A 27,335-nucleotide genomic window follows, 5' to 3' on the forward strand; every position below is an offset into this window, starting at 1 on the left:
TCCATTATGTCTGTCTACCTGGAAAAATTATTCTGCTTATATCTTTGTTTTATTCTGTCATCTCGCTGTGAACATTTCAGACTTGCTGTGCAGACAATGGCAAAATCGGTCTTTTATTCCAGTGTTAGCAACGAGTGAGCCGGGATTTTATAAAGCAGCTAGAAGCGGCCTCTTGAGCACCTTAAAGCTGAAAAGTGTACTGAGTTCCCTGAGTATTGACCCAGCCGCTGTGTGTCATTTGGTGGGAGGTGATTTTGTACATAGAAGAAGGAGTGTAGTGATTTGACTTGGGTTTGCGTGCACGCGCTGCCACTGAGCCACGTGAGCCTGAGTCAGTTTGTTCTGAGTTTCTCCCTCGTCTGTGAGATGGGGATGCTCGTATATGCTTTGCAGAATTGTGAGAATTAGAAATTATGTAAAGTGTTTAGCACAGTGGGAATGTCAAAGGGCTCATAAAGTTTAGCTCCTGTTTTGTATGAAGCCATCATTTTAGAGTCTTTGGCAATTACTAAGAAACAGGAAAATAAGAAAAGCTGGTTTTATGATGAAAGATATTTGAGGAGGTTCCATAGTTCCTATACCCATAATTTAGCATCAGCAAAGTCAGGACGGTTACACAGTCGCCCTGGACCAATGTTAAGCCACAGAATTTTTTGGTACTTCATATATATTGGGGCTTAAGTGGACCCAATACTTATACACATGTTTTCTCCAGCAGCCAACTGAGAGATGACACAGAAGAACAGACAGGCGATAAATGTCTCCTTTATTACTGATGAAGCCACGTTCTCCATGAAATTCAGGGCTGTGGGAAAATGCGTGTCATGATACTGTGTCCCAGAATTAGAGACTCACGCAGTCCCAGGTAACTCTGGGCCACAGCGAGCCTTCCCTTAAGATGATCTGCCCCATCCTGCACAGGGCTGCCCTGCCAAGGAGCTGAGCATCCCGGGTGCTCCCCAAGGGTGGCCAACACTGGAGGGAAAGGAAAGGTTTCATATGCCCTGCTTGTCTCTCCGGACTCACACCTCAATCTGGTATTGTGAAGAGTGCTAGCCGTTGGCCAGGGGTCAGGGGTGTGAAGGGGGAAGCACTCTCCATGGACCAGAGTAGTGTGGAGGAGGCATCCCTTCTCTCAGTTTAAACAAGAGAAGGGTGCTCTCCAAGAGTTTATAAGAGGGGAAATAAGGATTTCCTTTGGGACTCAGACTAGCCATGAAACACAGAAGATGATTAGTAGGGAGACTTGTAAATCTCTTTCTTATTAAATTCACATTTGTTGAGCACCAAAAATGTGCTACATACTTTTCTGAGCGTTTTACAGAAATGAATCCTTCAATCTTCACAACAAGTGAGTAAGGGAGATTTGATTGTTATCCCAGGTTTACAATGTGGAAATTGAGGCACAGAGAGAGTAAGTAAGTTGGCCAAGGTCACAGAGCTAGTAAGTGGCAGAGCTGGAATTTAAACCCTTGCTGTCTGGTTTCGAGGCTCCCAGGGATGGGCTTTGGGTGTTTAGAGGTATCTGCATCCCTGGATCTCTGTACCTCTGTGCATCACTTAGCCCAGAAAGGACAGGGAAAGGAGAGTTACACAGGTGCTCACAGTCGTGTCTCAGCCACTGTCCACGGACAGTGCACCGTGATTGGCGTTAAATGTCTTCTGGGCTGCAGATCTGTTCGTATAACAGAAATTTAGTCCATTGAGTTAATCTAGAAACCCTTCCTGCTCTGCTTCTGTCCATGGTTGCCATGTGACTGCCTGCCCGTGATTGGGCCGTTGAGGAGAATTTGTACTCATAGTTGAACTCTGATATTTCAGTCTGGTTCGTAGTTTCACATCTCCTGCTACATTAATAAATTCAATTTCTGGTTTTCTTGCATCAGTCTCTCATGAGTTTGGTTAATGTGACATCAGTCCATGGGAGCCCAGGGTTGCTGACGGTATATTTTCTGAGAACGTTGTGGCACTTCTACCCGTGCGGACCTGGGTGGAAGATTTCCGCCTTCCGCACTGATTTCCCCGAAGAGCAGGGTCCTCTCCCACCCCCGGATGTGAGGCTGGGAGCTCTCAGAGTAGGCCAGTCAGAGGCCAAGTCCACCAATCAGAAAATGATGAAGTCCTTGGAAGTGGGTTTAATAGAAAAAAAGGGCTTCCAGGTAGTCCGATGGGCTGTTCGAGTCCATTTGGTGAAAAGCTATCCACTGTTTCTGGTTGAGCTGCTTCTTTGCTGTTGAAAAGTCTGGATTACATGGAGGGAGTTTAAAAAGCAGAAAGGTGTGATTTCATGAGGTACATCTACACCGGTGAGAAGTGATGGATGACCGCCTGTGTGAGGCATAGACAGAGTCTTACAAACTTCATAAAACAGCTTTAAAACTCTGCCATCTGAGTGCACTTCATATGGGGTCCAATTCATGACTGGGCATGCTGAGAGGGCAAATAATTGATAATGGCAGAAAGGACACGGAGGCATCAAAAAGGTCTCAGTCATGTTCCCTGTTTAAAGGATGTGGCACAATGTAATATATTTGAGCTGGTTCTTCACTGAACAGTTTTGAGTGTTTTCTGGGACTCCCCAGTGCACCAAGGTTCCGTGCAGCTGGTTGTCCCCTCAGTGCAGCTCTGTCAGCGCTCATCCTGGGCTGACGTGGTGTCACGGGGAGCAGGACGGTCAGCGTCCCCGGCTCCTCCGAGCTCCGTTTCTTCATCCGCAATGCTGGGTTTCTCTTCGGTGTCTACTTAGTAGGGTTGCTGAGAATCACACGTGATGGTTGTCAGGGGCGATTTGTGGTTGTCTCTGTGATTGTCATATAGTGAATATTTGATAGAAACTCTTGTATTTTATTAAAATTATGGCTCCTAGATTGCAGTGGTTTTTAGTCTGCATTTACTCTTTTTATAAATTTATTCTTATTTTTAAATAAGCACTTATTTTTATGAAGGTACTGGGGACTGAAGCCAGCACATTGTGCATGCTAAGCAGGTGTTCTACAACTGAGTAATACAGACCCTCCTTGTCTGAACTTAAAAATAAATATTTCAATACACAAAATAGCTCTTAAACACCATCATGGGACCTATTTTCTGTATAGACAATTGAATACATATGCTATTTCAATAAGAATAAATGTTGTTGGGACATACTTTCTGAATCTGTTTATGTGTTTAAAAACGATCATAGGTAGTGATAAACACGAGTCTTGGATCCACTACTTAGGGTCTGTTTTGCCATCATGGGAAATTATATTCTACAGAGAAGGCTAATTGGGTCTCGTTGATATTTGGATGATTTAGCAGATGATGAAGGCTTTCAAAAGCTGACAGTTTTGTATTTTAAACTAACTACAAAGTTATCTTCTATAAATTGGAAGTCCTCAGCTTGTGAATTGCCCAGTAATTCAGTGTGTACATGTCTGTGTCTCTGTGAACGTGTGTGTGTGTGTGTGTGTGTGTGATTTCAGGAAGGTAGAAATAAGTTCCATATAGCCTTCTGATACCTTTCTCTTCCAGTTCAAGGTGTAGGCATATATTTATACAAATAAATTGATACTCTTTTGTCATTTGGCATATTGGTGTGTATAAAAGGTTCTCATACTTGAGCTTAGAAAATAGGGGAGATAGAGGCAGGAAGGTTCCTTACAATTTGTGCAGGATGAGAAACAGTAGCTTTTCTTTTTTCTACTAAAGCAAACTGGCACTGAATTGTAACATACTATTACTCAGAATTGCTTTTCTGATCAGATACGAGTGCCTCAGATTTTTCAAGGCAACATGAATGATGAAATGTGTTTTAGCAGTTATCTTTAAATGTAGTTTTATTTTTTAAGTAAAAGGCTATAGCCTGTCCTTTCTTCCAGCGTTACAAGAAGTTCCCATTGATCCAGGTACATGATAAATGTGCTTAGTTTCTTCGGGTTATTGTTTTTTTTTTTTTTTAAGTGCTTGTTTCATTGTGGTGTGAATGAATGTTTAAAATTTCTGGATTTTGATGTTTAGAACATGCTGATTTATCAGAACTGTTAAAAACCTGATTGTTGTTTGGTCCTCTTTTGGTGGGGCAACCTATTGATTTCTGTTGTCTGTTAAAGAGGGAATTTCTTCCTCTAGCCTGTAGATCATTAAGTGAATGGTTTGCAGTGTGCCTTTAAAATTCTTTGAATGCATTGAGCATGTTTGTCCAGTGAATTTTGAATTGACTCATAGTAATGACTTTGTTTGATTCTGTGGCTTTTGCTCCTCTCCACATGAATTTGAATTCTCTGTTGCATTTTATATACGTGTTCTTAACAGGGGAAGAAATTTTGCATTTTTTACATAGGTGGGTTTTCCTATCCCCTCTGAATTCCTTCTGTAATTGATACAGCGAAAATCTGTTATTGCAGTGCTTAATTATTTCATAAACTATTTTTTGGCTTAATCAGAAACAATGACAAGGAATGATAATTAAAAAACATGAAAACCTTCCTTCCTTTGAAGAATAGAAATGAGGTGGTCAGGCTCACGCGTGCTTTGTACCTGACACCCTTACTTTCATGTCATTGTGTATCATGATTCGGAGTTGGAGTTGCTTCAGGTTTGTAGATTTTTGTTTTAACATTTGTGTTGAATTCATTCTCTAGGCTGATGTTTCCTGTTGCGTTTGTGGAAAGTGTAGGTGAAGGGAAACAGATACTACGTTTTGTATTCAGGAGGCCTGAGTTGCTGAAGAGAATAGAGTAGAGGGTGGGCTGAGTAACAGAGTGACACTCCCTCACCTCCAGGCTGAAATTGATGAACAATGAAATCAATTAGGTGTATCGGTATTTATTTGACCAATAGAAGTCAGAGGGCCCAGACTGTCTAGTTATGCGCAATGGAAAGTACTGAATTCACCTGCAGAATTAGGTGATTTATCAAGTAGAAGCAGCTTAGAGCAATCAGAAAAATCAGTTCTATGATGAGATATAAAAAGAATATAATATCTATTATTTCTGAAACTTTTCTATGTTAAGTTGTGTAGAGCTAAAATTAAGTTCCAAGCACCAGGATTTAAGAGTCTGGGTGGTTCTGTGGGATCGTTATTCAGGGATGTGTCTAGACCCTGCTGGAATGCCCGAAGCTGGCAGGAAAAGACCCAGAGCCAGGATTTGTCATTCTAGGGTGTCCTCCATAAGGGTTCCATGTGATAGCCCATGATTGGGTTAACAAATTTAACAGACACCAGACGCATGTCAACCTTAAGAAGAAAAAGTGTGCTTATTAACTGCTTTCAAGCAAGCACCTGTGCATCCTCACTCCTGTCTCCTTGCCATAAAAAGCAGAGACAATGCCTTGCTTGCATATTTGAGGTTTTAGATAGCACTCTGTTCATTGCACAGCAATGACCCAGGCCCTCAGCTATAAATGCTGGGCTTGCGTGCTGTTAGATACTCTATTATCCCCAAAACACGGACCTGGCTGGACTGGTGGTCTGCTTTGTAATGAATATCTAAAGAATTTATCTTGTTCCCCTCTCCCCATGACTCCCCTAAAGGTAAACTAAGACTTTTTACTCATTGTGGATTCTACAATCTCTGTCTCATCCTGTCTTTCCCAAAGTTCCTGTTTACTATCACACAACTGTTAAAGACTATTTTCTTTGATTATACACAATAAATATGGGAGCATTTGAGAGGCTCTTGGAGTTGGCTCCCTACTCCCTCTCGCTTTCTTTCGTTTTTCCACAGTCTTGAGTCATTCATTCCATGTCGGTAAGACTTCTGCCAGCCAGATCCCACAGTTCCAGGTGAGAAGGATGCAGACTTTATCTCTCCTACCCGAGGGAGAGAGAGAAGAGAATTGAGATCTGCTCCCCCGTGGTCCCTTCCTGCCCCAGGGCCACTGCTGTTCACCTGCAGCCTTCTGGCCTCTGCTCTCATGGCCTCTGTCCCAAGAATGATATCAGCCTTTTTTTCCCTTGTCAATATTTCCTGTGCCTTTCAGGAGTTGGTCTCTTCTCTGCAATTCCACCCTGGCAGATGTGATGGTGGTCAGCGTGCTGGTGGGCAGTCATTTGGGGACTCCCAGGAGCCATTCTGATTCTCCTGAGTCTCTCATTCGGGGTTACAAAACTGTCGAGAACCGGAGGAATCCCATTCAAGTGAGGTCAACACAGTATTACATCACTTTCATTTTTTTTTGAATTTTCAGTGGAGAAATTATTTGTAACAAACTGTTCCAGATTTTCGGCCGCCTGCTTTCCTCACCAGTAATTCCTTGTTGGCTCTGGTGCTTGTTTAAAGAGCCAGGTTTCTTCTCTGGTCATTTCTAGCAGCTGGGCTTGCCGAATCCTTGATCTGCATTTGAAGCAGAATACTTCTTCGTGATGTCAAACTGATTTTCCTTGTCATGTCTTAATATTTTGTGTACACTCAGCAACTGTTTCAAGTGAAATGCTCTTGTCCAATTTCGGTTAACTCACATTTGCTGAACTCCTGCTTTCATGCTGAGGGCAGTTTCTTCTTCCTGTAATAAAATTTAGCAATTTGCATTTACTATGGGAAGGTACTGGCCCGAGGTGCTCTCGTTCTTAACAGTTTTAATAACAATTCACCCCTTAAAATGTACAGTGGTTTTTACTCTATGCCCAGAATTGTGCATCCCATTCAGTCTTAGAACATTTTCATCCCCCCAACAGGAAGCTCCTTATGCATAAGCAGACATCCCCATCTTCCCCATCCTCTCACAGCCCCATGGAGCCACTTTTCTCTCTCTGTGGGTTTGCATCTGCTGGAAATTTCATGTAAATCGAGTTACTTCATGTAAGTGGAAGCATCTATTGTGACTGACTTCTTTCACACTGAGTAACGTTTTCAATATTTGTCCACTTTGTGGCCTGGGTCAGTACTCTATGCTTTGCTATTGCTGAATAATATTCCTCTGTATGGCTGGGCCCCTCTGTTTACCCATTCATCACGTGATAGGCATTTGTGTTGTTTCTGCTTTCTGGCTGTGATGAGAAATGGCACCGTGAATATTCCTGTAGGAGTTTTTATGTGAACATTTGTTTTCAGTTCTCTTACGTGTGTGCCCAGGAAGCAAAATTGCCTGGTTATTCAGAAACCAAATGTTCAACTCACTAAGGACCTGCCAGGCGTTTTTGCAAAGTGGCCAGGCTGTGTTACATCCTCACCAGCAACGGCTGCGACCTCTGCATCTTCTGTGTCCTCATTAGTGCTCGTTACACTTTTTTTGATTATAACCTATTGTAGTGAGTGTGAAGCGGTTTCTCCTAGTGGTTTTAACTTGATTTCCCTTACAGCTAATGATATTGAACATCGTTTCGTTGTGCTTATTGGTCATTTGTATATTTTCCTTGATAAATGTTTTTCAGATCCTCTATTCATTTTTTAATTGAGTTGCCTTTTTATTGTTCTGTAGTAGGAGGTTCTTTTTGTTTTTTTTTTTTTTTTTTTTTTTTTTTTTTTTTTTTTGGTAGATACAAATTCCTTATCAGATAAATGATTTGAAAAAATTTCTGCTGTGTGTTGTTTTTTCACTTTCAGGATGGTGTCCTTTGAAGCAAAGTTTTAAAATTTGATGAACTCCAATTTATCTCTGTTTTCTTTTTCCTTGTCCTTTTGGGGTAATATTTAATATCTGAGGTATTTTATTTAACCTTTTATATATAAAATAACTTAATTATTAGGACCGTTCTAGGAGACGGGTGCTGTTGTTGTCCCCAGTCTATGGATAGGAGACTGGGATGCAGAAAATTTCACTGACTTATCAGTGTCAAAGCTACCCAGTGCTGTGGGAGTTCAGACCCTCATGTTTGTCCCCAGCATCTGTGCTCTTCACCACCATGCTCCACTCCTTCCTGGAATCGTTAATGAAAAATCTTTACTTTTTTGATTTCTTGTTAGTTTTTGTTTTTCTCATTGGGGCCTCATCTCCTCATTTTCCTTAAAGAGATCAGTGTAGGTTTATTTTAGGTCTCATGTAGGCAGAAGCATTGCTATCAGTTAACTTCTTTATTACTCACTCCCCATTGATGGCTGTTGCTAATTGACCTACTGAAGTCTTGCTTTAGTCTTTCCTTCTCATGACACTAACAACAGAGTCATGACTTACAGAATGCTTAAAGAAGAAAGTACTTGATTGATTTTATTTTGCTACCCAATCAAACCAATCAAATAAAAACCCCAGAGTTGACACAGACGGTAAGCCCTCCAGAATAGGCTCACTGTCTTCCTTGTGTTTCATTTGTTTGGTCACAGTGTCTGGATAGTGCCTTGCTGTCCAGCAGTTTTGTTAGGATACAGTGCTCGTGAATCATTGTAAGGACAGAATTTTAACAACAGACTGTGCTGTTCATTTCACGAGGGAAAAGTTAATATAGAAATACTGCTCAGATCTATTTTAAAATTAAGCTTGGAATTTTGAGAAGAGTTCAAGAAACCATACAAAGATCTTTTTCACTAATTTTATATCTATCTTAGACACATTATGGTTACATAGCAGAGTACCATATCAAGTAGATTTGACAAGAGGTGTGTATTATTGATTATTTGTTTTAGTTGAAATATTCTACCTGGGATAAAATATTCAGTGCCCATAAATGAACAAATATGTTTGTATTTCTATGCAACATGGGAGCAGACTTCATATGTTTCTATATAATATATATGACTGCGTGTTTTAATCTGTCTTTCAGTGTTTTTATAGTTTATTCCAGCAATGTTGTAACTTTAGAATTCTTCTAAGAAAATCACCCCAGATTCTAGTGCAGTTTGTACTGTGTATCCTGTCTTACGCATGGGATTCCACTGTCCCCAAAGGGAGGAATTTCCTCTTCTATTGTGTTAGTATCAGAGTTAAAGGAACTGTGATTTCTAGGCCTTTGCTCTCCATGTGTTTGCATTTGGCTGTCAATCGCGATTTTCCCTTTCTTGAGTTTTCATTGTTCAATTAGAATTTTTGAAAATAACTATTAATAAGTTGCATCGATCTCCCTAGAAACTTGATGTGTTTGTGCTTTTCAATTTTCAATTTATGTAAAATGTAAATACACACTTGTTTTTAAGTAGTCCTTTTTCACTAGATATTTGGTTACCTCTTTATAGTTAAAATATTTTTTCCCAATGAATGAATCGGTGTGCATATTTTAAAAGATACCTTACTTTTTATTTTTCTTATTGTAACAGTTATATTCATTGTAGAGAATTTAGAAAATACGGATATACACAGTAAAAACTTCACAGTGGCCTCTAATCTCACCTAGACATACAGATGTTAGGTTTGAAAATGTGAATTACAAGTCCTCTCACATTGTTCTTCTTTTTCAAGTACTTTCTGGTTACTGAGACCCTCGAATTCCCATATGAATTGTAGCAGCAGATAGTCAGTTTCTGCAGAGGAGACCGCAGGGATTGTGATCGAGGCCACGTTGAATATACGGATCGTTCTGGGGAGCACTGCCATTCCAAGAGCGCTGTCTTCTGATCCAGCAATGTGCGTGGTTTGTCTGTCCTTGTATTTAGGTTTTGTTTAATTTTTTTTTAACAATGCTTTGAGTTTACAGAGTTATTTTACTTTTTTTTTTTTTTGCCTTTATACTGAGGACAAGTGTGCCAGGTACCGGGATCAGAAGTGTATTTGAGCCCCGCCACTTGCTGCCACCATGGTCGCTGCGCTCTTGCTTCACCCGCTCTACAATCTTGCACAGAATAGGACCTCAGTAACTCTCTCTCTCGAATGATTGTATGCTTGTTGGATGATGCTTGAGAGTCCGTGTGATGATTTTTTTTCCCCAGCCTTTCCCCACTTCTTTACTATGCCCTTTCTCTTCCTTTCCTCCAGCCTGGGTTTCAGTTTACCTGTGGCATTGATTTTTCTTGTCTGTAGACACTTCCTTTCACTGGTTCACGATAATTTTACATGTGGGCTGTGGAAACTTGCTAGATGTCAAGAAAGAGCCAATCCATTGCATGCTAGTATTTTTAGAGTGCATTATTGTTTTATCGATTGAAATTAAATCAGGGTGACCCCCTGAGCCCTCCCATGAGCTGTTTTTGCCTTCCTACAGGTGATAATGCTCTGGCTGCTGAATGTGCCCTTTCCCCAGACTTGGTTTTGGAGTTAAGTCACCATCAGTGGAGCCCTCTCTTTAAAAGATGAAGAAAATATTTGCTCCTTCTCCCTGGTTGGGGACTTGGATGAGATGAGGCAACAGATAAAGAATGGAGCCCCACCTCATTCTAACACCCGATTATTCCGTTTCTTTCTCCACGGAAAAAGAGTACAATTCAACACTATAAAGATTGATTGTGAGCAAATGAGATAGACAGGACAACCGATCATTTATTAAATATACTTTCATGCCAGAAACAAATGTATTATACACACAAAAAGCACAAAAAGCACGGTAGTACCGTGATTACAAACGTGGGTCCGAGTTCGAGTCCTGCTCTGGAATGACCAGTCCTGTGAGATGGAGAACTGGTAGGTTGGCTTAGCCTCTCCCGGGCTTGTTTTCTGTCCTGCAGAGATGGGGCTCGCTATGGGTCCCTCCCCCTTAGAGGAGCTGTAGTGTGCAAATGATGCGCGTGGGCAGCCCGAGCACAGCTGCTCGTTCCTCGTAAGTGCAGGAGAGCATAGCTTTTGTGGTGAAGGCTTTATAACAGCCCCGTGTAGACTCTCAGTGCTCCAAAGGGATGCCTTGTGGTTTGCAGATGGGATTCTCATTTCTCTAAATACCCAAGGATTTTGTAATTGGGCCCTGCTGATTTGAATCTATTCTTTAGAAAGTACATATTATAGATATATTTTTCAAGCATGCATGCTTTTTTCTTTTATTATTTATAGTTCTACCCTCTCTCTTGGTGGGACTTTTCATGGAATCCAGGAAACAGCCCTAAGCCACCTAGCTCTTCACACGTCTCCGTGGCGGTTTTCTTCCCTGACTAGAAGAGGGTTCTGCATAGGGAATTTTCTTTGTTCCCCTTTTCTTGGAGTCTCTCTGTCTGTCTGCCCACCTCTCACCTGTCCAACTGTCCATTTCTCTACCCACTCATTCTTCTGACTTGTTCCAAAAAGCATTTCAGGCAGCTTACAGAAGAACAGATACCAAATAAACAGGTGAGAAAATGGGGCCAAGTTCAGACAGTGAGGCTAGGAGGCGAGCCTGTGTGAGGGTGGCAGGCATGAGAGACACGCGTCTGCCCTGTGACTTTTATGATCGACAGCAAGAGTGTGCCTGAGGCTCCCAGCAGACACAGGGAAGCAGGGTTTGTGGGAGATGCTCACTGGCTGTGAAATAAATAAGTGGCTGAGGAGAAGCCCAGCCTTTCCAGCTACTAAGGCTTAGGAGAATATTTTGAGTGTCTTCAACATCAGAGTATTTCTTCTTTTCTTTTGTCAGAGTTCTACATATAGTTGGTTACATTCTGTACCTGGATATTTCTACAAAATTTCTTCCCACGTGAGTCCTATGACTCGGGAATGGGGTGGTTCTGCTCATTGACTGGGGTTGGCCAGAAACCGAAAATGACAGCTTCAAAGGAGCCTGGGATTTGTCAGTTATGTTTTGTCAGTACTGTAGAGTTCAAAAAATGCTTTCACAGTATCTCTCCATCTGAGGCGGCAGCGTGCTCTCTTACCAGCATCAGGAGCTCAGGGCCACGGGATGGTGGGGGCTGACTGCATTGCCGTCAAGACAGCTGAGCTAGTCACTGCAGGTGTGGTTCTTTTACGTAAGGCCTTTCATGTTCTTTACTTGAAAGTTTCAACAGGGAGTTAATTAACTGAGTCAATTAACATTTAATAAATATGATGCTTGGTTGAAAAGACAGTTATAGACAGAATATAATCTCTGAAGCCTTTAAAAACGGTTTCATTAATGAAATATCAGTGGGGGAGATACACAGTTTATCTTATTTATGCCTGTCTTTTAAAGTAACAAAGAAAGAAGACAGAAAATGCAGAGGATGGTTTCTGTTCTTCCTTTCTGCTTGCAGGTGCCCTCACCTCCAGTAGCATCCATCCAGACACCGGAACTGACACTGGCCGTGCTCAGAAATTCCTCAGCCCTGAAGACACAACTGACAAACCGAAGGGGGCCACGCCCTTTTACAGCAGGTGCTCTCACTTTGTTGATCCTTATGTAACTGAGCGGTGTCAATCAGGATTGCCCGTTTTACATTGTGTGGCACTGCTGCGGTGTCTCCTAGTTACTTGTTTCTGTAAGTATTCATGTATTATTCCCCACTGCGTGGTACTACACGTCTAAAAATGCTTTTTTTCAGATGAAAAATAATGTGCATTTAATATAATATGTCTGAAAAAAGGGGCAAAAGATTCTATCATGGTCCCTCTACTCAGAGATAATAATTAACAATTTAACATTTATTTTCTGTTCTTTTCGTTAGTGTGTATCATCTCTGTCATAAAAACCAGTGAGCACTCTGTCCCTGTTTACTGCTCGGAGACCTCCATTTTCCATTCCGCTTATTACATGTTTTTCTACAATATTCTATCTCCCCTGGCATGATTTTTAAAGACCAGTGTAGCATTCTGTCTTATGGAGGCATCGTCCATTTTACTTCGGACTTAAATAAACTTTTAAATTCCAAGTATACTTAACTGAAATACTGAAAAGAGAACTGTGGTGGTATAGGAAGGCCCCTAACTCCCTTCCCATTATTTCCTGGGAGTAAAAGCTGTTGAAAATTTGGTATATATATTTCATGACATTTATGCCTATGAGATACATATATATACACATATGAGAAATCAATGTATAGGTGTGTGTATATATGCTTTATTTAAAAATGAGACCATACTATATGTTTTTCTGCAGCTCGCTTTATTCACTCAGGGGTATATCATGGACGTCCTCCCACTCCAGACTCACCCGGCCCTTTCAGATAGATTGGAGGGGTCTCCTGATGTGCGGGTGTCGTCTCTTGTCCACGGACACATTTGGTGGGAGAGTGCTGTGGACAAGGCCCTGGACCACGGCGAAACGCCGGCTCCCTCAGTGCCCGCAGCTCGCCTTGATTTACCGCATCATTGTCTTGATGGTGGACAGTTAAGTTTTCTCCATTTTCCACTGTCAGAAAGAATGTTTGAGTTGCATCCTTCTTGTACAGACATTCCTGTGATCTTGTATGTGTATTCCTTTAGTTAAGGCTTCTGGAAATTTAGTCCCTGGATGTGACATTTACATTCATCACAGACTCCTTTCAAGTGACTAGAAATTCCTTCTCCATTGGGGAATGAAAAAATGCACAATTACTTATGTAACCAATTCTCTATCGCTGGATATGATTTCACTTCAGTTTTTCTTCCCACCTTTGTATACAGTGCTGTGTAAATGCCCTGATGGGTACATCTTTTTGGACTGATTTTTTTTTCCTAAAGGAAACGATTCCTAGAAGAGGAGTTGAGTCAGTGTGTATGTACGTATTTCAGAGCTTACAAATCCATTGATATGTCATCCCCTGAAAATGTCGCTCATGATTTGTTCTCCCACAGATGGACACTAGCTAGAATATCTTAAAAATATTTGCCAATATGATAAGCAAAAGTGCTTTTTCATTGTTTTTGTTTGCATTTGATGACCAGTGAAGTTTTGAGCATTTTTCACTCATTAGCCATTTGACTTTTTTAAAATGAATGATTCCTTTTGTCCTTTGCCCACATTTAAGTGAGGGAGCTTCTTGTTGCTTTGTGACAGCTTTTAGTATGTTATGAAAATTAACTTCGTGAATTCATCAACATGTATCACAGAGCTTTTTCTTGTCATTTCTTTCCTTTCATTTTGTTCAGGAAGTTTTTTGATTTTTGTTGTGGCTCAAACTATTCTTAGGATAGTAAATGTCTTCCTTATAGGTTTTATCTTTGACATTATTCTTAGAAATACTCTCTTATAATGGAATAAATCTCTTCTGTAGGTTTTTATAATCTCTAAGATGGAGATTATAATAGTACATGTTATAATGAGGAGAAGTTGAGTTAATAAGAGCAAAGAGTTGTATTTGCTGTTACTAGCACTTTTTAATATTTACATCACTATCTGCAATTTATCTTGTGGTCATTATGACAGCAATGGAATTTATTCTTTCCAGGTGATTCTCTGTCCCAGGACAATTATCGAATTCATAATTTTTTCTTTGATTTGAAATCCCACCTGTACAAAATACTTACATACACTATAGTCTCTTTTTGAGTTCATGGTTCCCTTCTGTCAATCTCCTTTCCTTACTCCAGCACCATATCTTACATATTGTAAAAATTTATTTAATAACTGGCAGTCTGATTTTTTTTGATTCTTTTCTTCCATCCCAAATTTTCTTGTCAAGTATTATGACTTTATTATTCCTGAAGAATTCCAAAATATTTTGTTCAAGTTAAAAAAAATCAGATTGGAATTTTCATGGGATATTTTAGTAAGTTTTGAATTATTCTTAGGAGAACTTACATCTTTACAAAACTGCTTTTCTCCATGCAATATGTTTATGTCTCTACATTCATACCTCTTACTTTAACCCTCAGTATAGTCCTGAAGTTTCTCCATTTAGAATATGGGCATAATTTTTGAATTTATTCCAGATTATTGTTTATGTTTTAGTTAATTTTGTAAGTGAGAATTTTTTGCTATTATATTTTTAAATCCTTAAAACTGACATTTAGAAAGGAAGATTCGGTTTGTCAATACTTACTTTGTAACTTGTCATTTAAAACTGTAAGTATTAAGTACTTATTCCAGAACCCTTTCTTTTCTGTTTTTAAAAATTTGTTTCCAAGGTTCTCAAAATGTTCATAGCTAAGTAGTTTAGGTGGGGACACAGATGGAGAGAGGTAGTGTGGCTCACGTACAAACTGTGAGCACATTCATGGCTGCCTTTAGGCTGGAGAAGCTGCAGAAGAGCTCAGGTTAGACCAAGGGTGGCTTTTTCTGCACTTGAAAGCCAGCTTTCCTGCCTGTATGGTGAAGCCTGGTGGGCGTGGCAGGTAGATGATCAAGGTCTGATCAAGGTCATTGGCTGCACAGAGCGCTGTGTCTGTGAGAACTGGAGACCATTACCATGGGAAATGCTTGGCGCCAGGAACACTGCAGGGGAGCTGGGGAGACTGTGTGTTAAGGATTTTCCAGCCCTGGGAGTGGGAAGATGAGACTCTGCATTCAGATCTGAGTTTGAATTCATCCTCTCTTGTTTACTGGTCCTCTGACTTTTGTCAAGTTATCTACCCGCTTTGAACTCCTGTTTTCTTGTCTCTCAAAACAGGAGAATTACAGCCTGCTGCTAGAGTGTTTGATCAGGGTAAATGATTTGTGTCTATAAGATGCCACGTACAGTCACAATCTCAGTGAGAAATGGGCTGTCGCCTCTTCTTCTGCAAATCAGTGCTCGATAAGACATCGGGGGAAAGCCAGTCCCTAATTTGTATGTGATGCAATGAGGAACAAAATTAGCGTCTTGCCTTTCCCTAGCAGTATTCTTACTTCTTTGCTTCATTTACCTCTTTCCTCCTTTACTCTCCCATTTCACCTCCTCCACCAAAAGAGTCTGAGTTTGTCTCAGAACACTATATTCAAATTACTTTAAATGTTGGCTCATCCCCATGAAATTACAGTGAAATTAAAAATAATCTGTACACGTCCCAGACATGATTATATTTGATTTACACACACACACACATACACACACACACACACACACACACACACACACACACACACACACACACACACACACAATCAGGCTACCTCCCATTTGCTGAGGGAGAAGGACCACTTTTTCTGAGATTTCATTCACTGAGCGTGAGAGCAAAGTCTCTTAAGCAGAAATTCGCCTGGCTTCTTGCATGGTTTTTTCAATTGGATTTCTGCTTTGTGTCCACAGAAATAGTCTCCTATTAGAAGAGGGGAAGTGGAGATATAGATATTCTGCTGAGATATTGGTTTCATCATATTTGAGTTGGAAAGGACTTATGACAGCATAGAGTCGTACCTTTTTATGGGTGAGAATCCATGATAGTGTAACTTGGACAAGAACCCGGGTCTTCTGTCTTCATGTCCACGCGGATGAAGAGGCAACTGAGTGGGGGATGGCAGGGATCCTTGCTTGAGTTCCGGGGTCTTGCTAGTTTCCATTGTTCAGCTGCCTTTAGTTTATGTCCATGTGGCCTCTCATGGGAAGGTCACTCTATCCTGATAGATTGAGTTTCTAATCAGCAAAAAGGTCTGGACCCACTCATGTTTCCCAGAGATTTTCTGCTGACCTGCTGACACTTTATATATATGAGACATAAGAAACTGCTGGATATAAAATCCTTATTGTTATCATTGCCCTCGAGTTCCACAGGAATGGGGTGCTGTCTCAGGCTGTCTAAGGCCAGCTCTGAACAAAGATAGGGTGATAGGCTGTGCAGCTGGACACTCCCCAGTCGAATGGGATTTCCAACTTAGTTTTTAGAATCAGGCAGATTAGTTCAAATCTTACCTTTACCAGTTATTAGCTTTGTGACCTTGAGGAAGAAACTTTACGTTTTTGGGGACAAATTTCTTTATCTGTAAATAAGTTCAGTATTTAATTTAGGGTTTTTGTTTTAGAATTGAATGAGCTAATTCCCTCATTTATTCCTAAAATACTGATCACATGGTTCTATGCTGGTGACTTAGTGGTTGATTACTAAGGGACTCAGTAGTGAGAATGTGGGTGAGGCTCCCTGGATAATAGAGCTTATATTCCATGATATGCTTTTAAAAGACTGGATTGCAGTGGATTTTTAGTAAATGTCCATTCCTTTCCTTATCCCCATTGATTGTGTATATATCTTTATACTAATATATGAATAATTTTTTATTGCAATTTAAGTCTTTTTGTAGTATTTAAAGTATGCAGCTATAACAAAAATACGTGAAATAAAATGTTTTGAATTTATTTTCTTTTCAATGAGCAAAACAAAATAAAATAGAAAAGAAAAGAAAAAGTTTTGAAGGAGTAGAAATAATTTTATTTCCGTGGAATCGACTCTCTATGTTAGGTTTTTCCGTTGTGTTTTTAAACAGCATATAAAATTGACAGGTTTTGACTTCAGTGTTGATAGCTGGGTGAGTATAGGTTTTTTTGTGGTTGTCTTTGATGAATTATTTGCACTAGATCATAAATAATGTGCATGTAACATATTGGAAACGAGGAAAGAGTGGAGACATACTACCTCCAAAGCAGTCATTTTGTTACCGAGTCCAAACTCATTCTGCTCACCAAATGACAGGCCAATAAACTGGGAGATGAGGTGTTGGAGCAAGGAATAGTGACTTTATTTGCAAAGCTGGCAGACCCAGAAGATGGCAGACTGATGTCCTGGAGAACCATCTTCCCCAAGTCAGAATTGAGTCTCCTTTTATACTAAAAAGGGGCGGGGCTGCAGTTGGTTGTTGGAAACTTCTTGTTGTATGAATTGCTTGTCCTTTGAATCCGCTGTTCTTGCAGCTGTCTATGTGGATCAAATCATGTTGCCCCTGTAAAACCTCCAAAAATAAAACAAAGTTATTCTCTATTTTGCAACTTGCCATCTCTACGTAAGTGCAGATAAGTTAGCATCTTTCAAGATCACGGCCAGGAGAAGAGGCTGTCCTGGATATTTCAGTCTAAAGGCAACTTTCTTTTACAAATGGTGCAGAGATAGCAAGTCTGAGTCTAGAAAACAGGGCACAGGGTTAAAGCCAAAGGAACAGACCTAACATGGGGTCAAAATTGTTCTTTTCTATTACAATTCCCTTTTCCACTTCATAGATAAATTTAGTAAGAAACATGAGCAATTTTGTATTTTTGCTTCTTAATAACCGATAAGTGGGCCAACTATATATTTGAGAGCAGGGATGCTGTGCGGGCATAGGGGACACAGCAAACTCTTGTTGGGGGTGGCCGACCCTGGAACATGTCTGATGCCCCGTGAGTGTTGGTGAGGGTCCCCCTAGCCAGCAGCTCTCTTTAGGAGCCAGCATATGGGCATTGATATCTGGAGACCTCATTTTCGGTTGCAGGAAATTTTTTAGAGGCTGCGATTGTAAAATCACTCCACTGGGGATAATTAGGGAAAAAAGGAAAAGGAAAAGGGTTTGGAGTAGAGTAGAAGAGAAGGACATCAGATCACCGAGCCTGAGTGCTTGGCAGCGGGGCTTCGGGGGAGAGGGGAGCAGACGTGGGGAGGGGCCTGGCCCCGGAACCAGCTCCTGCACCTGTCCCCGTGCCCAAGCCACATAGCTTTTAATTGGGCCACCTCTCTGGGCTGGATGTCACCCTGGGCAGAACCTTGAGAATCGAAGGTAAGGGGTGGGCAGCACTCACCTAGGGCTTCACTGTGGATTTCGGTCAAGTCCACAGTGCCTTTTCTGGTCATGTGTCTTCAATTGTCCTTTATCTCAGGATCTGAGGAGGAGGAGAAAGGAACTCAGGTAGAGATCCAGGAAGATATCCGACTGTGTTAAGAGAGGACAGACACAGTGACACGGGGAGCGAGGACACTTGCAGCAAAGTAAAATTGCTTCACAACTATTGCTTCAGAGTTGCAGGTGTGAGAGAGCCTAAGCCTGTCTCAGAGTGCAGGGGACAAGTGGAAAGGAATGGCAAAATTGCCACTGAAAATTGAAATTTTGTTAAATAGCCTGCTACTGTTGCTTGTATCACTTGAATGAATGCAGGCATATTTCTGTGGGCATTTATAGGTTCACTCAACCCCACCAGCCCCTCTTGCCCCCATCGGGGATGGGATTTCTCAAGCACAGTGCCCCTCCTGCTTGGGTGGGCCACGCTGCGTGTCCTCGCCTGGGGCCGGGCTGCTGCAGGGCACTGAGTCCCCGAAGCCCGGCCTGGGAGACACGACAGGAATATCTCTGCTCTCGACTGAGGGCCTCCTTTTCCCCCTGCAGTGTAAGAATGCCGGTGACTGAGTTAGAAGCATGCTCCCAAGCTCTCCATGTCCTTGCCATTCAGAAGCGGACCCTGGAAGCTTCCAAATTTCTCCAGAATGCGTTCTACATTCACCTTCGGCAGGTGAGATTATGTCTTTACACAAGTGGAGGAATTACTGCCGTTTTCCTGGAACTTACTCACCACTAGTCCATCTGATTTTTCTGTGCTAGGATTCAGTATGGCCTGCTAAAATATGTGGAGTCAGATCTTGAAACACTGATGAAGAGGATCATTTATTTTATTTCTATATATGATAGCCTTTTACTTTCAAAATTCAGAATTATTGGTTCTTTCAGGAATTTTTGGGGGGTTGGCGAAACAACTTTGCTCTTACCATCTTTAAGACCTGTTGCTTTGTGCCTCTCTCCTGTCTTCTGTCACTTGTGAGGCGATACCATTTGTGACCCTGTCCGTGTTTTTCATGTTATAAATCATATAGTCTGTTAAAGTACAGTCCCTTTTACTTCGAAGATATTCCACAAAAACTACTAAAACCTGGGTGTGGTTTTAAGAAGACAGAATCATTAGAACATGTACTTGCAGGTTGCTAGTGCAAAATCCCCAAATCAATAGTCTAGCTCAACATCTAAAATCTTTCTAATCTACCTTGGATTTGTATGGATAAGTGAAGAAGTTTGCTAAGAACTCAAGACCAGGGTTAGAATACAGGCTGGTGTAGCTCAGCAGGTCCTCCTGAGCCAGCGCTGTGCCAGAGGGTGGGGCTGAGGGGGAGAGGGCTGGGCCTTGGGGAAAGGGGAGGGCCAAGAAGGAGGGGGGTCCTGTCGTTCCTGAGCTCAAAGTTTCATGGCAAACACCTTCACCAGGTGAAAAACTTGGAGTTTCTTCTAAGAACAGTAGGTTTGAAAAGAGTCATAAAAGCACAGGAGTGACAATATCTCTTTTGTGTCTAGTATGGGAGAGCGGCTGTGGGGCCACTTGGGAGACTCGTGAGTCCAGGTGTGCAGTGTTGGTGGCTTCCACCTGAACGGTGGGACAGTCAGTGGGATAGTCACTGGGAAAAAACGAACAGACTTTATGCATGTTTAGATGGTAAAAAGGAAAGGATGAATGATGTCTGTGAAGTTAGGATGGAGTTAGGCCCAGGTTTCTGGGTGGATTAATGAGGTAAGTGATGGTCCAGCTGTTCTCTGAGGAGGGAAAGCTGCAGAGGTAGCTCTGGGGGAAAACTGATGAGTTCAGCTGTGTGTAAAGTGAAAGGCTGTTCGATGTGTGGTCTGGGAGCTCAGGTGTGAGCCAGTAGCGAGTAGCGGGAGGGGAGAGAGACTGTCAAATCATTTTGTGAGCATACAAATAATTATGATTAATGATACACTTAAGCCTCTACATTCTGGATTTAAAACCCATTAACATTTTGCTATATTGACTGCAGAGGTTCCTATTTTTTTTTAACAGAAATAAAATAAATAGAAAGAAAATAGTGGAGTTAATGAACATCATAGAGTTGATGTGTGTCCTTGTATGTATTTTGATACCTCATCTGTTTACAACCATAATCTGTAAAAAGTTAACTAGTTTAGCATAAGAGTTAAACAGAGGGACGTGACACACAGTGTTGGTGCTTGAAGCTGATCTTCTCAGGCAAATTATGTCGCCTCTCTGTGCCTTAGTTCCATCTTCTGTGACTGCCCCCGGGCCCCTCATCACAGCTGAGTTCCTAGACTAGATGTTGGGAGGGAGGCTGCTGAAGGGAGTAAGAAGTGGCAACTGCTAGGGACACTGAAAAGAGACACAAAAAGTGATTAAAGCCGATAAACTCAGTACACACTAATACTCTCAAAAGAGAAAGAATCCCGCAGTGTTTTGAGCCACTTAGCGTATGGGAAACAAAACCGCGTGGACCCAAAGCTCTTGAGCATGTGAATATTGTGGGTGGGAGGGTGTCATCAGAAAAGGGTTGAGAAAAGGCCTTTTGGTTTCCCTTGACGTTTCCAGTAAGGATGGGGAGCAGAAGAGAAAACCCCCTGCTTCGCAGTGGAAGCTGCTGTTTTGTGCAAAACTGACCAAAGGTTGGAGAACATTCATCAGCGGTGCTGGCAAATGAAGAGACTTCGGGATTGGGTGGGGCACTTGCTGCGACTTCCAGGTGACCTGCTGGCTGGGGGCTGTGTGGCGGGCAGTAGGTTTGCAGGGTGACCCGGGCATAAACCCTGGCTCTGAGGCTGCTGCTCTGACTAGCAAACCTGGGCACCCGCAGTCCTAATGGGGCAGCTCGGGATGTGGCCTGGGACACCTGCCATGCTGAGGGCGAAAAGAGGGCTTCCCTGAGGGGTTGTCCCTGCGGAGAGTGGAAACGTCCTCCTGCAGGGGAGGAAGAGCCTCTGAGCATGGTGCTGGATGCACAGGCAAGACCACCCTGAGCACGGAGGGTTTGGGGAGCTGGAAGTCACACAGTGTCCCGAGCAGCCTTGTTTCTGAGAAACTAGAGGGAGAAGAGGCTGAAAAGGCAGGTTAGTGTCAGACACTGTGGTGGGTTATGAGTGACAGTAAAGGACTGGTCCGGCAGGCACGAGAGAACCCTGTGGGCGTCCCAGCGGGGGCGTCACACCGGAGGGTGTAGCTGGGTTACAGACTTTGCCACTTATTAGCTGTGTGACTTTGAGCAAGATCACCCCACCTCTCTCTATATATCTTCATCTGTAAAATGACACAGTGACAAGCTCGTGTCATCAGAAGGCTTAGTTTAGCTCTGATCCTCTGTGTCCAGTCTTGTCAGTGCTTCCCTGCAAGGTTCTGCATTGGCTGCTCTTACCCTCAGATGGGAGGGCGTAGAGGGACATTGTAGCACCTGACGGCAGGAAGGGGTTGTTTTAAAAACAGACATGTAGCCGCCTGCAGCTGCAGGCCTGCAGGCAGTTAGATTGATGGTCCTGGAGAGGACTTTGGAGGCCTTAGCATGGTTTTAAGACTTGTTTTCCCTTGGGGGCAGCATTTGCCTTTGCAGATTAATGTTGAAGATTTGGGCTTCTTGCAAAGCTGTCTTCAGAGATGGTTATATACGTAACTAATCGTATAAAATAAAACGCTTTTATTTAATGTGTGGGACTTTGCAGCTGTTGGGAATAGCTCTGTTGGCCTGGTCTCCACGGAGGACACTAGGCGTCAGCAGAGCGTGCGGGAAGGCAGGCAGCTCGCCATGCTGCTGCGGGGTGTTCTCCCCAGCACGGCACTCTGCTGAGTTGACTCTTCTCTGAGTTTGGTTGCCAGATGAGCAGACAGCAAATTAATGAGTTCTGGTCGGATTGTATAATGACAGGAAGAAACAGGGTCCCGTAGTTTTTCTGGACTAGAACATGCTTTTGGTTCCTGATCCAGTGTGTTCCATTACAGAATTGATGAGTTGTGTCTATTCTGGGACTTGTCGACTGAAAGAAATGTGTAACCTGAAAGTTTAGAGTTATGCTTTATTTGGCGGGAGGACTCGAGGCGGGATGACAGCGTTCAAATCTGTCTGAGGGACTGCTCCCAAGAAGTAGGGGAGGAGCTAGGATTATATAGGAACTTTACAACAAAGACCAGGGAGTTGGAAGAATAAAAGATTGCTTGTTATCTAAAGAAATCCAGGCATCTCAAGTTCAAGAATTTAGTGATTTTCTTTGTATGGGAGGAAGTAAACATTTTGGCTCATTGAATTCATTATTTTTACAAGCACCTAGTTATCTAGGGCCAGTATTCTGTCCTTTCTTATTCTGAGTCCCCTCAGAGGGCACCATTCTGAGTGGCTGCCTAGGCTGAGCAGGGGAGGAAGAGCCTCTGAGCAGGGTGCTGGATGCACAGGCCTGTCCTCCCTGGGAGATGGTGGCAGCTGCTGATGACTTGGTTTCAGCATTCTTTGTTTACTGACATGGTTGCCGTATTTTCATTCACATTGTAGTATTTTCATTCACAGTGCTCCCCCTTGGTCCTAAATTCGACCAATATTTTGAGAGACATTTCATGACCAATTTTGTCCCAGGGTGCTATGAAGTCTCATTCCTAGTTCAGTTTGAAGAAACTTCTGACCTGCCATTCAAGGTGTTAGGTGTTTTTATCAGGCCCTGTTGATACTAAAAGTTCTCTGGATGGCCTGTCTTACTAGTCTGTTTTGATCCAGGAAATGTTTACCCTTCGTTGCTCATTCCCATACCTAGTATCACACTGTTATAATTATTTTATGCAGGGTTATAAATTTTATGTATTTCTTCAATATGATTTGCCATCATCAATCTTGTTGTAGGCCTAGCTACACTTTGGGAAATGTAAGAGAAAACAATCTTATAAAATAGACAGGATATAAGTAATAGAGCTAGTTACGTTAATAAAGTCACGATTAAGAATTTAATAGTCAAGAAGTTGTATTTTTGGGTTAAAATTTTTCTTGTGTTTCTGACTGAGTTTAAGTGATCTTACGAGAAAGTTCGTATTTATGGTCAGGCTTCGAGCAGGTATTAATTGGCCAGGTGAGGTCTCCCACCTTGTAAGATCAACAGTGGCCTAAACAGAACTATAATTTCCTTTTTAGATTAACGTTTCTGAGGGCTATCTAGTTAGAGCCTTGGAGTAGGGAAACCCACCAAGGTAACACAGAAGTACTAGACATAGGTAATTTACCATAAACTTAACAATTGGAGTAGTTCATAATCAAAGGTAGGAGAAATTATCAAAGTAATTGGTATACAGGCCTGGTCTGGTGTCTTGGGTCAGCTGTCTACCTCATATGTCGTCGTCTTCTCATCCTGGCCTGGTAGCTTTTTCTCCATTTGGGCCTTGTTTTAAGGTGAGCAGTGCTCTATAGGCCAGTGCACTGCAGGGGCTCATTCTCATTGGAAATGAATCTGAAAGTCAGTTTCCTTCAGCTTTGCTGTGTATGGTCTAGTTAAGAGTACCTGATAGAGTCCTTCCATTCAAGTTGGAGACAGTTTTTTAAGTCATGCCTGTTCCAGTATGTATAATCCCCTGGCCGCATGTCATGGGGCATTGAATCTTTACCCAAGGATATATTACTAAGCTTCAGAAAGAAACATACAGTGTCCTTTTAATAATTCAATTAAACTTTGCAGCAATGTAACATGACAGCAAGGAATGATCTGGGAAGTGTCTTACTAAATATAGACCTCAATTAACAAAACGAGAATTTAATATCCACTAAAATATAATCTTTTTCTCTCTAAAGTTCCCTCATTTTTATCAAATATAGTCAAATCAAGGTGAATTTGTTTACAAGTTGTCTGATTATTTGATCATATAGGCTCTTTTAAATTGGCTGTGTTGGAACTTTTAATAAGGACTTTTAAGCTAGAATGTTAATAAAGTTTGCTAAGGCCAGGAAAGCCCCGTCAAGGGCTTGTCATAGATTTCTGCCTAACAGATTTAGGTAAATTCTTTTCTTTTTGAAGTCCTTAAAATACCTTGAGGTTCCTATACCTGTTAGGAGACGATATTCCTAATTTATCTCATAGAGCCACTGGGGACCTTAAAGATTTTAGTCTCTTGAGAGATCAGATAGAGAGAAAAGATAACTGTTCTAAGTCTGCTTACATAGGTATAATTTATCAAATTGATGTGAGTCATAACTAGTTTAAGGAGAAGAGTTTCTTTATGTCTGGTAAACAGGTTAAAAGCCAGTAGTATTTCAGACAAAATCAAAAATTGTAACCATATTCATCAGTTTACTCAGTCCCACGTAACTAATTCTTTTAATCAGAGTTTTCATTAGACCTTTAAAATTTCTTACCCAGTTTATTTCAGTGCTATAGTTTGAAATTTATTAGAAATCAGTAAATCTCCTTGAAGAGAGAGTATTTTGCAAAATCATCAGAAGAAAACAATTACCTGCCTATAAATGACAACAGAATTAACAGCATGGTTAAACAACATTACACTGTAATCTATAAAGAAACCTGGTCACAATAACCAGAATTATGACTGGTAACATTTCAGATATACCAGAATGTTAGGGAGTCCATATAATTTCTAGAATATCTATATTAATAATATTTTCTCATACAATATAACCTAGGAAGATTTATTATTCATTTGACAATACTTCCCATGTTAGTTAACATGCCAAATGAAACTTACTACTTTAAAATCTCTCTTTGAGATGTTTCAGGGACCCTTTGTAGCATCCCATAGTTAACTGGAGACCAAAAGAATTTTAATGAGAAATTGATATTTGGGGAGCTTGTTAAAAGTTTTCAAAACACTTGGTCAGATAAACGTATAGATCACTGTAAAGTAGTACTTACTCATTAACAAGAAAATATTTCAAAGGTAAAGGCACAACAGATCACTTAAGTCGCATAAGAAGCTTTACAATTTGTTACTGAAGGTGGATTAATATTTTAAGAAAATTTTGTCCCCTTAACAGAGAGAAAACCAAATCTAGTCTTGTACCAGCTTACTTCTAAGATTCATTTACTTTGCCCAAATTGATTCTAAACTTAGCCAATTCTGACCACGTACAAAACTCTTTCCTCAGTGTTCCTCTTCCACAAGCCTTCCCTAGCTTTCTATACTCGTATTAGTGTGTCCCTTATTTTTTCTTCCATTCACAAGTAACCAGATTCAGGACAAAGTCACTATTTTTCATTAACAAAATATAATTCCATTCCTTATATCTTCCTTTACACATTTATCTTTCCTTCCTAGGATACTGAGATCTTTCCCTTAATAATAGAGACTATTTCAGAGTGGCACCAAGCATTTATTAATATTTCTAAACACCTTTAGTTTCTCTGTAAGAGGAAGTCATATGTTAAGTAATTCATATTTCAATCTTATTTTATCTGAAAATGGTTTAGCTATTAAATAAAATCCTATCATTTAACTTAATTTAGCACAACTCTAGAATTTAGATACCAAACATTTAGAGATTATAATAAGCATATAATTTAAATATATATTTTAAAAAATTTACCCAAAACTCTCATCTGATTTGCATTTAATTTACTTCAAATTTTATCACACCACATTACTATTATTTTTTTTGACAAATCTGTAACATATATAACAGGATCTTATTTGACTTTCATTAATCCTAGGTACAGTAAAAGTATTATACTTAATATTGATGACTTTAAAGATGTCTATATTAATTAGAACATACTTAAACTAAACAATACCAAGTGTTATCTTAATATTGAATATTTTCCAGTTCACGTGAACCTGAAGGTCAACTTAGTCAGTTTTTATTTTAAAAATACTTAATTTGTAAACTATTACTTTTTACGTCAATTAAGCAGTGCTCTTTGACTTTGTTTTTTTTTTTTTTTTTTTTTTTTTTTTTTTTTTTTTTTTTTTTTTTTTTTTTTTTTTTTTAGCTGTAGAAACATCTCACATCTATAATGTGTACTCAGGCTTATAAACAGACCAAAGCTAGAGATCTCATAGCTTCACTTTAAAACTTACTTATAAGATAGGTATAACAATAGTTGGAGTAAACTTAATTTGCTTGCTCAAATCACTAAGGCTTACTATTTATGAAAAAGACATTTAAGATTTCTTGACAAAGTCTGACGGACCCATCAGAGTTCTGGGTTCTAAAATGCCAAAAATTTCTTTGGCCTTAAGTTTTCTCTCATTGAGCTAATTAGGCTCAGTCCTAGGTCACTGTTTGCTGTATATACATTTCTGATCTGCAAGACAATGACAGACACTTCCAGTTCCCCAGAGAACTGCTCTGTCACGCAGGCCCAATTGTATCTCCTTATTTGGCTTTTTTGTATCAGTGAGAAGAGCTGTAAACAAAGAATTCCATGTTTTAAAACTTTAAGGTTCAATTTATCTTGTCTTCCAAAGCTTGCATAAGGCATTTAGTAAGGTCTCTTTTCCTTGAGTTATAAGTTAAACCCAGGGTAAACCTCTTATTATATTTTTCTATTAGCAACTGAATATTAGTTTTTAGTTTTACATTATATTGGACGGCTCATGTAACTCTATTGGTTTCCTTTATTTTGTTCAATTAATATTTTCTGAGGGACAGAAATGTGCCCAGCCTTGTAATACCAAGAAGGGGAAGCGTTTTTCCATTGAAACACATCTTTCCCACAACATAATTAAGCAAAAAGTTTATATAAAGCCCATTTAAACATACCAATTTTACAAACTTTTATCTCAATTTTATTAACACTTATACCTTTAATTTTAATATTTATTAGGTTTAATCAATAATTTTTATTTCTAGAAGGAATGCCAGAAGCCTTTTTCTTCTTTTCTTTTCTTTTCTTTTTTTTTTTTTACTGTATCTAAATTTATAGAAAAGTCTCTGGGATCCCCAAGTTTGAGCCAAAGAACTTAGGCCCTTCTCAACTTTTAATTTGATTAATTGGTCTGATGCCCCATTCATTGATCAAATATCACAGTCTACATATATTATATGTATCTATCCCTATA

At 40.5% G+C, this 27,335-nt stretch overlaps 1 protein-coding gene across 3 annotated transcripts in view; it reads left to right on the forward strand.

The window, feature by feature from the left end:
- Window positions 1–27,335, forward strand: part of LOC141578440 (uncharacterized) — a 147,687-nt gene that overhangs the window by 42,400 nt on the left and 77,952 nt on the right. For 2 of the 3 annotated variants that reach the window (XM_074368897.1, XM_074368896.1), the window contains 2 exons: window positions 11,979–12,099; window positions 18,902–19,025. In XM_074368897.1, coding sequence (XP_074224998.1) covers window positions 11,979–12,099; window positions 18,902–19,025 — 245 coding nt within the window. Of the gene's footprint in view, window positions 1–9,309; window positions 9,475–11,978; window positions 12,204–18,901; window positions 19,026–27,335 lie in introns of all 3 variants that reach the window. The other variant, XM_074368893.1, reaches the window with a different exon arrangement.

This window comes from Camelus bactrianus, chromosome 8, assembly GCF_048773025.1.
Source record: "Camelus bactrianus isolate YW-2024 breed Bactrian camel chromosome 8, ASM4877302v1, whole genome shotgun sequence".
NCBI classification, from domain to species: Eukaryota; Metazoa; Chordata; class Mammalia; order Artiodactyla; family Camelidae; genus Camelus; species Camelus bactrianus.